This window comes from Meriones unguiculatus, chromosome 4 (genome assembly GCF_030254825.1).
Source record: "Meriones unguiculatus strain TT.TT164.6M chromosome 4, Bangor_MerUng_6.1, whole genome shotgun sequence".
Classification (NCBI taxonomy): domain Eukaryota; kingdom Metazoa; phylum Chordata; class Mammalia; order Rodentia; family Muridae; genus Meriones; species Meriones unguiculatus.
In genome coordinates, this window is record NC_083352.1 from 69813446 (window position 1) to 69827119 (window position 13674).

At 37.8% G+C, this 13674-nt stretch overlaps 1 protein-coding gene across 2 annotated transcripts in view; it reads left to right on the forward strand.

Annotated features, from left to right (window-relative positions):
• Nucleotides 1-13674, forward strand: part of Vcl (vinculin) — a 95850-nt gene that overhangs the window by 48037 nt on the left and 34139 nt on the right. For both annotated transcript variants that reach the window (XM_021642973.2, XM_021642974.2), the window contains exons 5-8: nt 1701-1823; nt 3551-3711; nt 12035-12125; nt 12864-13011. In XM_021642973.2, the coding sequence (XP_021498648.1) occupies nt 1701-1823; nt 3551-3711; nt 12035-12125; nt 12864-13011 (523 nt within the window). The remainder of the gene's footprint in view (nt 1-1700; nt 1824-3550; nt 3712-12034; nt 12126-12863; nt 13012-13674) is intronic.

The window sequence follows — 13674 nt, forward strand, 5'->3', positions numbered from 1 at the left end:
GAACATTAAACCAGATTTGTGGATATTGATGGGGCAATGTAGGAAATACTTTTCTGCTACTGTAATGCTGAAGACCACCCTAAAACCTGACCTTTCATTCTACATTACACAGCATTCCTTCACTGTCTGCTGGCTGGCCGGTAGCTCTTCATGACTTCCTAGCTTGATAATTAGCTGCCTATTATTATGGACTTAATGTTGTAGCCCAGGGCTGCAGAAATATAATCAGACCTCAAAGGACAGAAGAGCTCTTGTGGTTAAATCTCATTTTGAAATGATTATTTAGGCATCTGAGTATTGAATATTCAAAATATATAGATGCTAGCATTTGATTACAACATGACATCAAGAGTCCATAAAGTATAAATGTGATTAATGAAGAGGAATAATTGGTGTTTAACTTGATGTTTTTTGCCCTGTGAATTATTTTTTAATTGAAATGTTGATGTTTATTTAACACTGTATTTCTGAGGGTTGTCCTTTGAACTTATCACATTTTCTAAGTTGACGATCACCTGGAAATGGCTTTTTTTCATGCCTGTAGAAGCATGCTGGGGGATGGCCTGTGTGTGTTTGGGAGTGTTGGGGATTAACCCAGGCTTAGTGCATGCTAAGCAAGTGATCTACCACTGGAGTACACACCCGGCACCCAAAGACCTGTATTCTTATTCTGTAACACTGGAAAAAGGCCTATGTTTTCCTCATAAAGACAGACATACTGGGTGAAGCAGAAGCAGCCCACTGTTCTGCCTTTCCTTAGTGTTCATGGTCTGTTAAACTACTTATGAAATCCTAGGGGTAATTTGAAAGTCAAAGCTTAAAACAAAAGTCATAAGGCTAGCCAGCAAGATGATAAAAGTACTTGGAGGTAGGCCTGCTGCCCTGAGTTCCATCCCAGGAGCCACATGGTAGAAGAACTGCCCCCTGCATGCTGTCCACTGACCTCTACACATAGACTGTGGCACACGTGTGTGTCCTCATATACACATATGTATAAATAAATTAGTGCAATTTAAAAATTACATAACGCTTTTGAATAATAACCAAAGTAAACAAAGTGATAACTGGTTGATTCCAAGACACCAGATGCTTACAAAGCTGTACATTTTATAATATTTCTATTTTGATGCTAATTCTAAGAGTAGTATATGCTTTCTTTGGATGACCTTGCAAAATTCAAAAAATATTACCAAAGTAAGGATAAAACACAAGGCTCAGTAGGTAAAGGTGTTTGCTGCCTGCCAAGCCTGGTGACCCAGGTTTCATCCCCAGAACCAACGTGGTAGAAAGAGAGAAACAATTCTGCCAAGTTATCCTCTGACCTCTCCATAGCTACACATGGCACACTTGTTTCCTCCCCGTATACATAATAAATGAATGTTAAAACAAAAACAAAAACAACCCAACCCACTGTTGTTCTTAGAATTCCTTCCCTGGGAGTCTTGCATAGCAGAGCACAATAGCCAGGTATACTATATCAAACCTGTATGCATACAATATGACTACATTTAGAATTTTTCTTTAATAAGTTACCTTCTCTGAAAGCCATAACATTGCATAAATGCTAGTATTGTTACAATGTCTGTCTTTAAGTAGGTAAACAGTAGTTTGGATTTTTGTAGTAATGGATTTGGGCTGAAAAGGCCAGATTCTGGTTTGTTTTATGACCTATCCTACATAATTTCTTCTTTGTATCTCAGGAATGACTAAGATGGCCAAAATGATTGATGAGAGACAGCAGGAGTTGACTCACCAGGAACACCGAGTGATGCTGGTGAACTCTATGAATACCGTCAAAGAGCTGCTTCCTGTTCTCATTTCAGGTACTTCCTGCTTCATTTATAGGGTGAGGGGAGTCAGGCAGCCATTCTCCTATGCTGCTTTGGTATAAATCCTTTAGACTGGGTGAAGATGAGATATGATTGAGTGTTACATGTTACATGTAAGCAGTAAGTGAAGGCTGAGAACCCATTTTGAGTGTTCTCTTTCTTTCTTTTTTATTTTTGGTTTTTCAAGACAGGGTTTCTCTATGTAGCCCTGGCTGTCATTGATTCGCTTTGTAGTCCAAGCTGGCCTTGAATCCATGGAGATCTGCCTGCCTCCGTCTTCTGAGTGCTGGGCCTAAACGTGTGTGCCACTGTGCCAAAGCTCTCTCTTTTTGCCTCTTGCAAGGAAAATAAACTGTTATTAGTGTTACTGGCTTTCTAGTGAACTTTACTAATAATAAACATATGAAAGGTTGGACTTGAGGGAAGCCACTCAATAAACAAAAGTTAAAAGCCAAATGATATGTACATCTTCCTACCTTCCTCAAATGAATGTGCTTGGACACTTTGATTTCTCCTTCAAACAGCTGTGGCGTTCATGCTTTTGTCTCTTTGCTTACTAAGTGTAAGTATGTGCCAGTGCATTACTGTTTATGCCCGTATCTTAGTCAAGTTATGGGTTATTTAGTTTAATTCTCAGAAGAAAGCTGTACTTAAATTTCTATGAAGCATGTCATTGTCATAATTTAGTACCTCAGTTGCTGGGGCTCCAGAGCTTCTTTAGGTCTCTGTAGGTACTTGTACATGCTTGGCATACAATCATATATACATAAATGAAATAATTGTCTTTTAATTAAAAATTTTTAATTAAAACCCTCTTTTTATTTCTTTACTTCTTTTACTTTTCATTTTTTTGGTTTGTTTTCTTGATATTTTTGATACATGGTCTCTTTTTTATGTAGCCCTAGCTGTCCTGGAACTCACTATGTAGACCAGGCTAGCCTTGAATTCACAGAGATCTGCTTGTCTCTGTTTCCTGAATGCTGAGATTAAAGGTGTGTGCAACCATGCCCTGCTAAAAATAAGTAATCTTATAAACAAGAAGGGAAGGAAGTGGAGAAGGAAGAAAAGGAAGGAAGGAAGGAAAGGAAGGAAGGAAGGAAGGAAGGAAAGAAGGAAGAAAGAAAAAGAAAGAAGGAAGGAAGGAAGGAAGAGAAGTCAGTGGTATACACTGAGAGACTGGAAAATATTCTGACTTTGGGCCTACCATGGTATTGGGGGCAGTAGGCTACTCACAGTTTTATTGGTGTTTTTTTATTCTATCCCATTAGGTTTGCAGGCCATGCTATACTCAAGATGATCATGATTGAGAAGGATATTAAGTACTTTGTGATTGTAAATCATCTTTATGTGTGTTAAATTAGTTCCCTAATGATATGTGATGCTTTCTTTGTACTTGGATTTGCTTTACAATGAAAGTTGATGATACCAGAACTTTATTCAGCAGATTTGCAGTGTTTGTTTTACATACATACACCTACATACATGCACATACACACACACTCATTAGAAGACCAAAATACAAAAAAAAAAAAAAAGACCAAAATACATATTAAAATTGTGGAACATCATCTGTGAATATTATTAATCAGTAAGATTAAATGGCATAGATTGCCTGGGATGCACCCAGATGCTGGAAGAAAAGAAGTGACCCATGCTTCCTATCTCTGACCTCCATATCATTTTTAAAAGATTAAATTCTGATCTTTTGTTTACTTTTATAGCTATGAAGATTTTTGTTACAACCAAAAACTCAAAAAATCAAGGAATAGAAGAAGCTTTGAAAAATCGAAATTTTACTGTAGAAAAGATGAGTGCTGAGATTAATGAGATCATTCGTGTATTACAACTCACTTCTTGGGATGAAGATGCCTGGGCCAACAAGGTAAGTCTCCGTAGAGGAGAAATATGGAAAAGTTCAAGTTCTGCATTCCTGGGAGATTTTGATTGTTATCTGTCCTAGATATTATTTTGTAATTGTGTATACCTAAGAATACACAGATATTGTAGAAAAAAAATTCTTGCTCACTTATTTTGTGGGTTGGTTATCTGTCACCATTATACATTTTCTTTGTTCCAAGATGGACTGAATAGGCATATAAGATGAATATTGGTGGAAGGCTGAGGTGTGTAGCCTTTTCTCAAGCTCAGTTCTCATTGGTTGGGTTGGTAAAGGACTTGGGGTATCATACTTCTCTGGATGGGATCCTTGCTTTTCATATGGGTGACTATTGCCAGGTGACTTAAGAAAAATGGGTAATATGTCTATAAATATGCACTTTTGGAAGGCTTGTCTTAGCCAACCTTTTGCTAAGAGGAGTAAACAGAGGGAACTCTCAGGCTCTTTAGATGTGTTGCTTGATCACCCTGTTTTTCCTAAGGAAAGTATAATTAAAGTACTGGTCTTCACATTTGTCCATTAGTTTACAGATCCTTTTTTTTTTTTTTTTTCTCTAGAAATTCCTTAGACTCCAAAGGGAGTCTATTAATGTGGATTTCTTGTAGAGCCTATCAGTAATGGCGTGGGGTTGTTGCCACTCTGGTCTACTTATTTCTATGCAATGGCAAAGCTTCCAGGTCTGGGGAAGCCAAGACATTTTGGTTTACACTTACCTTAGAGAAGCCCAGGATGCAGGCAGTGGGGGGAATATTTGGCTCCAGGGTCTAGCTTACCTGTGTATGGCCCAAGTGCTGTCACCAAGGTCACCCAGTTGGTTGTTAATAGGCAATGATTTTATAATTTTACTTCGTTGGCTGCTCATTAGAGCTGCTTTTCCTGCAGGACAACATGGAAGGTAAGGTCAAATCTGGGGTATAGCATCGCCAGTCCTCCTGCTGCTCAGACACTAATTTAACTATACTTAATCAATTAGTTTACTTTTAACTATAGATTTATTCACTGAGGTGTTTCCACATTGATAGTATGCTCTCTAACTGGTTCTAAAATTGTATTTTAAGTTTTTATGATAAAACCATCTTAAGTCTTTGATATTTGATTTTATTTTGCTTTTGCTTGATAACTTTACTTCCCAATGACTTCTTTGTGCATCTTCTTTTTGTTGTTGTTGTTCTCTTGTTTGTTTTTTCTTTTTCTCGAGCTTAGAAGGTAAGCTTTCTCTTGCCCTTTAGTTTCTTTTTTGCTTAAAAAGAGAAAAAGCATGTCTGTGAGGTTTTTCTCGTGCCGTGTGCCATGCCTTATGTTGTGTGGCGGTGTGTAACACTGTGCTTGGATATGTGTCAGGATATGATTTAATGTGGAATTCTGGGTTGTGTTGGGTAGACTGAGTTTGGCTCTTATTGACTTGATGTTTTTGGATGGGTGGGACAAAAGAGAAAAGATTGCTATGGCATATCAGGCTTTCTATATTTGGTAGGTGCTTTTATCTCTATGAATAGGGCCCTTAAGAATATTTTTTGCTCCCTTATCTTCACTGGCCTCATTGGAAGGGCACATTTCTCAAGGTAACTGGGTCAGGTATCTGTGGGCCCAGCTCTTGGGAAAGAAGTCTTGGGGTGATGCTGTCTCTGCTTTTCTAACAGTCATCTCTGGTGGGCCCTGACATTTTGCTTTTGGAGATGTATTGTTGAGGGTTTGCCTGCAATGAAAGTGGGTAGGCTAGAGAGCAAAGTCAAAGAGGACAAGAAATAAAGAATATTGATTTTTTATTTTTCTTATCTTGAGGTTGTGGCTTTTTGCATGTTTTGTTGCCTAGGCTGTGGATCAGCCAAAATGCAAAGATTTCATATCACTCTAACCAAATATCTTTTCTTTGCTTCTAGCAGGTGAGAACCTAGTGAGGAAGGATAGGCATTTAATCATAACATTTCTGTTTTGGAGGGAAAAGTAATCTCTCATTTAGTGGATTTATTTTATTCTATTGCCATAAATAAATACTTCTCTAAAAACAAGCAAACAAAACTCAAATGAGTTTAGTTGGTTTTCAGTACCAGGATCATGGACCAGGGAAATAGACCTGGTCCTCACCAGCTGTCTTGTAGCTACCTCATATTCATGTTGCTCTGGAAGAAGCTGGCCGATTAGGATGATGCAAAACTAATTTTGTCAAGAATGAGAATAAATTAAGTTTGTTTGGCTAAAAGAAGTTCAAATACATGGCATTAAAATGAGCAAGAGGAACTTTTTAATCTGCCTGCCTTTGTTATACACTTACTTGGTTCAAAAGTCAAAATAGTGTACAGAGATGCACATGACTAGTCACTCCCAGCCCTGCTCCTGCTTTACCTCTACTTAACCCTGTGTGTAAGCACTTCAGTAGTTACAAGAATATTTAGAAAAAGGAATGCACAGTGGTATCTAGGGTATTGGTCTATCATTATTATTTTGTTTTTAAAGTAGGATTCCAAATTTTCTTTTCCTGAACTGTAAGCAGTGAATTAACCAGCTCCAGGGTTCAATGCACAGTGTCTTTCATCACTTCTTGCCCCTCCCAATGAGTAATTAACTTTGTCCTCCCATCCTTGTTTCATGCTTCCCCACTGGTGCAGTATTCTTCTGGAAAGTGAAGGTTCCTCTAGAAAAGTGGGGGAAGAAAGTAAGTGGAACAAATTCTTGGTAAAAATAGTCTTCTGAATAAGTCTTCAGATTTTGATGAGGCAATGCATAGCTGAATAGTGTACCTGTAATACCTCCATTTGGTGTTCAGATTCACACCTTTAAACACTTCATTTCTATTGAAAGTAAAAACTATTCCTTCAGTAAATAGTCCTGATGATCATTCAAGCAAAGCCAGCATCTTTTCCTAGGACAACTACTCAAAAGAACTTGAGTTAAATACAACTCTTATTCTTCTCTGCAAATTTACAAGTCTTAAAAAAATTAAAAAAATTATTTATATTACTTGATCTTGATTTCATTGCCCAGAATTTTTGAGCCTTACAGAGGTAGCTTTTCATGTTGAGTCAACTGTGATTCACAGTTGGCTGTTGTGGTGAGTGTTCTCCCGTTGGGGTCTAGGCTGGTGATGGACAGTGGTGACTGACTAGGATGCCTTCCACATGAGATTATTGTGCTTTTGAACAAAGACGGAAATACTGGCTAGATTGTGCTGTCCTGTAACATCCTCACTGCAAACCATTGGGATTTAAGGGTTGACTTTAAGTTTGATTATTTTAAAAAGATCAGGTTGTATATAAGCTTAAAACATTTTCTGAGTATTCTCAAGTTTTGTTTTAGCTGTCAATAGAGTAAGAAATTTATCTATAGAAATTTGGGTAAATAGTTAACCCAGGCATTTTTGATGTTTTGTTCACCTCTCAAGGAGGAAGTCCTCAAATGCTAAAAGATTGGTGTTCTCACCTGATGTAGGCTATCTTTAGCTGGGTCCATCTTGTAGTGTGCTCATGACTGGCACAGGTTTCTTATCAGAGAGGAGAAACCAAGGCCAGAGAAGGTCACTTAGGACCAGGCACTTTCTCATTGGTCAATCTGTTCTTTCCTGAAACATCTTTGCTCAAAGCATTGGAATGGTACTTACAGAAATGTGATCAGAAATAAAGTAGAATGGGGAGATAAGTGTTAGTGAAGAAAGAAAAGTGGATTGGGCAATAGTTTAAATATTTAAAAAATTTAACTTAAAAATACTAGCATAGTAGGACTTTGCTTTTTTTTCTTCATCATCATCATAATGATCATCGACAGGGTATTTCTATGTAGTCCTGAAATTTGCTATGTAGTCCAGGCTATCCTTGAACTCACAGAGATCCTCTTGCTTCTGCCTCCAAAGTGCTGGACTCTACTTTTCTATTGTAGTTACACTTGATTGCCTACAGATAGAATCTCAATAGTATTCATAGGTATTCTTGAAGCCTGAACATTTATAAAATTTAAGAGCCTGTCAGCTCTTGGGAAGGCACATATAGAGGTTCTTTGTTTTTGTTTTGGATGTCCTTCTACCTTTGGTATGTGGGGGAAACTGCTAGGACATTGAAGTTTTGATCCTGAGCAACATACAGACAATCACACACAATCATACACACAATCACAAATTGGGGCCTGGCCTGGCAGCAAATAATTGTAATTCCAAGCAAAAGGTAGGAGGATCTTAAGTTTGAGGCCAACCTGGGCTACACAGTGAGTTCCAATCCAGCCGGGGCTATTATTAGATGTTGTGTCAATGAAACAAAAAGGAAATAAATATTTCAAACTATCACAATAAGAACCCCAATAGAAATTGGTGCTGACTTTTTTCTTTCCCAAAATTTGAATTAAAAAAAATCTTATTTATCTATTTTTTTATTTAATATATGAGGGCTGTATGTGCATGTGCACCTGCAGGCCAGAAGAGGCCATCAGATCCCAGTATAGATGGCTGGGAGCCACCATGTGTCTGCTGGGAACTGAACTCAGGACCCTTGGAAGAGCAGACAGTGCTCTTAACCTCTGAGCCATCTTTCCAGTCCCCAAATTTGAATTTTTTATGGAGAAGAATAAAAGTGTGGTTTTTTTTCCTATTCTGAATACTTACATGACAGGGCTTAACTAAATGCTTTGTGGTACAGCTGACCACAGATTGTAATTATTTTTATCATATATAAGTGTGTGTGTGTGTGTGTGTGTATGTATGTGTGTATATATATGTATGTATATGTGTGTATATATATATACACACACATACATGCACATACACACATGTATACATGTATACACACACTCCCACACACATCTCCGAACTGACTTCTGGTCTTAGTACTTATGGAATCTGTTTTTATCATGTCTGCTGTTAGTGCATTTTTGTTGCTCATGAGAGGATTTCATAAATGCTGCCCTTTAAAAAAATACATGTGAGATTTTTTTTTGTCCCTAGAAACACTTTTGTTTTTAATAGCTACAACTAAGTGGTAATGTGTTCAAATGATTATTAGCTGCACTGTTCCAAAAATAATTTAAGGAGGTCTGTTAAGTAACTGTTATAAAAATTTTAACTGTCTAAATTACATGCTTTAAAAGGGACGGAGAGATGACTCAGAGGATTAAGGCACCTGTCACCTAGGCTGATGTGAGTTTGATTCTTGGTATTCACATTGTCAGAGAGAATTAACTCCAGCAAACTGTTCTCTGACCATCAAACGTATGTGGTGGCACATTCTCTCCCACAGACATACACAAAAAATAATAAATAAAAAATAACAATAAACCAACCTAGAAACTAACTGAAATTCCCAGCTTTAAAAAAGCAGCTTCAGAGCTGGACAGATGATTCAGTGGTCTAGAGCACTGGCTGTTCTTCCAGAGGACCCCGGCTCAATTCCCAGTACCTACATGGAAGCTTTGAACTTTCTGTAACTCCAGTGTCTGGGGATCTGATGCCCTCTTCTGGCCTCCACAGGCACCAGATATGCACACAGGACACAAACATGCATACAGGCAAAACATCCATATACATTTTAAAAAACTGCAGTTTCATTCCCCATTTGCCATTGGTTAAGTATAGGGGAAACGGAACATCTGCTAATTTTAATTTCCTGATGTTGTCAGATCTACTCAGAAGAAAATTACTCTCTTCCTGAGAATCATAATCTTTCTTCATAGTGAAGGGGCTTTGAGCTCATAAAAAGAAATGATTTTCGAGGATGCTAAATAGAGCAAAGCTTGTTTTTCCATTGTGTTTCAAACCATTTCAGGACATTGGAGAATAAAAGCAATCATTTATGTTAGCACAGATTGTGAGTTTGAGTTCTGGAGCTTCTCTTTTGAGAAAAGACCACACTGACAAGGTGGAGCTCTGCTGACTGTTGCAGAAGGTTTGTGGCATATTTGGCTAATCTCTTTGGAAAAAAAGAAAAAAAAATAAAGTTTCATATGATATAAAATAAGATGTTGAAGTCAGCAAACTTAAGATCACATCATTCTGAGAGTGACTCCTTGTTTCTTAATTTGTAAAACAATTATATTTCACCTTATGATTCAATGAAGTAAATGAAGGGAAGAATGGCTAAAACAGAATCTACCGTGCAGGAAGTTCAATTAAAGTTGCCTTCCTAACTAGTAGCCTTTATTACTGCTATATATTATAATATATATGCTGCTAAAATATATTTGCCTTTTTGAAAAGATGTCCTTTTCTTTGGAATTTAGATTTTGAAATATAAAAGTATTATAGAAATGTTTATTAACAGTTTATTACATTGACACAATTCCTCTTTTCCAAGGTATGCACATATTTCCCAAGAAAAAAACTTACATTATTAGAAACAAATCTACACCTACACAACTTGTTAAATTTTATAACTTATGTTAACTACTGAAAGCTATTCGATTCCTTGAGGTTAGGAGTTACATGAATCTTAAAACAATATTTGGATATCTTTGGAATTCAGCTGTTACTTCTGGGAGCAAGGTTTGCTGGGTAAATTATTGTACAACAAGAGGAGGACCCAAACAGATTTAAATGATATATCAAATACCTAAAGATACAGCTGTCCTATTTTACTGGTTATAAGTGGACTTTGGACTAGATCTTCCTGAAGCTTCCTAACATTGGTAGCTATCGTAATTCTATATAACTTATTAACTTTTTCACCTCCTCCTACTCCTAGTAACTTAGGTCATTTTTTTTTTTATTGCTGTGGCTGAGAACAGTTAGAACGAGAGAGCTTTCTCTATCTTCTTATGTGGGCGAGAAGGGAGAAGTGGAGAGTCTATCTTTTGAATGGATGTTTTGAAAATATTGGAGTCCAGCTGCTGCTGATTTTAAGCCTTGCAAATATTGCCTGCTCTTTATGTTGTAGTGGTGTCTCTTTGAATTGGAAGTAGGGGTACGCTTGGTGCCCCCTTGTGGAAGCTTGGTGTTACAACATCTGTAAGATTAGAAATTGAATAAAATTTAGGGATGGGCATTGCCTAGAATTTTAGAGGTTAACATTATACTTTAATGTGAAAAAGGGAGATAGACTGTTTTTTAAGATGTTAAGTGAGACTTAAGAGATGGCCAGTTGTAACAGCACATACCCTTAATCCCAGAATTTTTGAGGCAGAAGCAGAGGCAAGCAGATTGCCATGAAGCCAGCCTGGTCTATATAATGAGTTCCAGGGAACCAGGACTACGCAGTGATACCCCTCCTCCACCCCGGCCGGGGAAGGATAGGACTGTGAGAGACAGAGTTGAGGGGGGTGCACATGAATATTTATTATATTGCTTTTTGCATTTTTAGGTATTAAAAATTAATCTGGGTAGCCAGGAGGTGGTGGCTTTAATTCCAGCACTAGGAGGCAGAGGCAGGTGATCTTTGTGAGTTTGAGGCCAGCCTGGTCTACAATTCGAGTCCAGGGTAGCCAAGGATACACAGAGAAACCCTGTCTCAAACAAACAAAGCAAGCTGGGAGTCATGACACATAGCTTTAATCCGGAGCTCTTTATGTCAACTTGGCTAGTCTGGTCAATATAGCAAGTTTTGTCCAGCCAGAGCTATATAATGAGACCCTGTCTCAAAACTTCTTTTTCTTTATATTGGCTGTTTTCTAGCTATATCCTGGCAGATTCTGTATTAGTTTTATGCTTATCATCATGAATGCTGGTTATAAGCAATACATTGAGATCCATTTATTAGGGATGGCGAGGGATGTAAGAACGAGAATTAAGTAAGGAGTAGTAGGGAAGGCCAACAGTGCTCTTTCTTCTTGGAAAACTTTGAGTGGTTTATTTTGAGAACTCAAACAAAACAGTTACATTAACACCCTCTATTTGTTTTTGCCAACAAGTAACTGTAATTTTTTTGATTAATTAAATATAATGAAACATCATCCAGTGTGTGTGAGCATTTCAAAACAAGAGATAAAAGAACTGTGCTTTGTGGCACCACATACTAATGAGGCTCTCCTAAAGCAGGGAGAGGCTTTGTCAAGGCTTTGTCAATGGATGTTGACTAGTGGAAAGGCTGATAATGAAGCATGGGCAGCAGGGTATCTTGCTGCTGAAAACTTACTTGACATATTTTTGGCTTGAGCAGTTTTTTAAAGTTTTTTTCAATTTTAGCAGTGGAAATATCAAGAGGCAGGATAGAATTAACTAAACATTTGCATGCAAGATGATGCATTTTGACAGATATAAGAATTGTGGTGTGATGAGACTGTTAAAGGCTGTTGTAGGACTACCTGAGCTGTTGTGTGTTAGTACTGTAGCTACCTCTCTGTAAAAATTAAGAGACATTATTACAAAACAGACAATAACTGTGCTGTTTGTCTTCCAAAGGACACCGAAGCCATGAAGAGAGCACTGGCATCCATAGACTCTAAATTGAACCAGGCCAAAGGTTGGCTCCGTGACCCTAATGCCTCTCCAGGTAACCCTGCAGTTCATCTTTCCTGAACAATAAACAGCTAAAATACAAGCAAATGAAGGAAAGGAAGGAACTCTGAGATAACTGTAGTACCCCATCATGGTTCCGAGTGACTGAAACATCCCTGGGTCTTAAAGGATGAAGGCACAACCTTAGCATCTCTCATTGTGAATAAGTAAACCAGCTAAGCTGGCATTCCTTGAAAAGTTATTGCTTCACCCATTCTCTTAATCAGAAAGGTTATTATTCTGAATAAAAGCTTGTTTTTGCTAGTGCAGTTGGGTAGACTATTATTTATATCTGCAGTATACTTAGTTAAGCAGATTGTATGGTAATGTCAATAAGAATGGTAAAGTGAAGACCTAACTAGGTTATTGAGCTTGGCCTTAAGGCTTTTCTAATTTAATATTTATTCCATTTTAGATTGTTTGAGCCTAATGGAAGTTGGAGGTGCTAAGTACTGTTGAATTATTAGACTCTCTTTTCATTATCCACATTCTTATGGTAAATCTACTTCATTTATCTGAGCAGTTATGGTGCCAAGTAATCTTATTCATTGGGGCCTGTGGTTAAACTCACTTTATGAGGCACTGCGTGGCTGTTAGCCATCAGATGGACTGCCTTCTGTTCACCTGTCTTTTAAAGTTGTCTATTCCTTCATGAATGAACTGACTTGTTAAGTGACCTCTTTGAATAATTGATATGCCCACAATGTAGATATTGAATACCTCACTATTTTAGGGGATGCTGGTGAGCAGGCCATCAGACAGATCTTAGATGAAGCTGGAAAAGTTGGTGAACTTTGTGCAGGCAAAGAACGCCGGGAGATCCTAGGAACCTGCAAGATGCTAGGGCAGATGACCGACCAAGTGGCTGACCTCCGAGCCAGGTAAGATTCCTTTACTTTTCTCAAACCAGTAACAGCTAATGAGGTGATTCTGTACAGAAGTCCATGGCAATTTTACTGAATTGTCTTGTGCTAATAAGAGAGCTTTAAGCATAATAAAGCATAATAAAGTTAGAGCTAATTATGTAATTAAAAAAAAGTTTCTAGCTAGTTTTCTGGCTAGAGTTTTATGAAGAATAAGGGGCAGAGTTGAAGTCTGACCAAATTAGTTACCTCTTTTATAAAAGATGGATGGGTAGATAGAAACATCGAAGCGTAGTAGGGCTGGAGATTAGCCCAGTTGATAGAATGCTTGCTTAGTACGTATGAAACCCTGGCTCAGTTCCTAGCACCACCAACCAGGGAAGGAATATATGTCTCAATCCTAGAACTCAGGAGGTAGAGGCAGGAGGATCAGAGTTCAGTGACATCCTCAGCTACCCATTAAATTGAAGGCCAGCCTGAGCTACATGAGATACTGGTTTTTCATTTTGTATTAAAATGTATTTTTAAAATTGTTAACATTTGGGGGGTGGGGGAAAGAAAAAAATTGTTAACATTTTATTATTATTTTTGTGTGTGTAGCTATACTCTAAGCCATCTCATAGGCCCTTATAATTTGTTTTAACCTTCTTTTTACTCTTCTCAAGTCTTGGTTTTTAGACT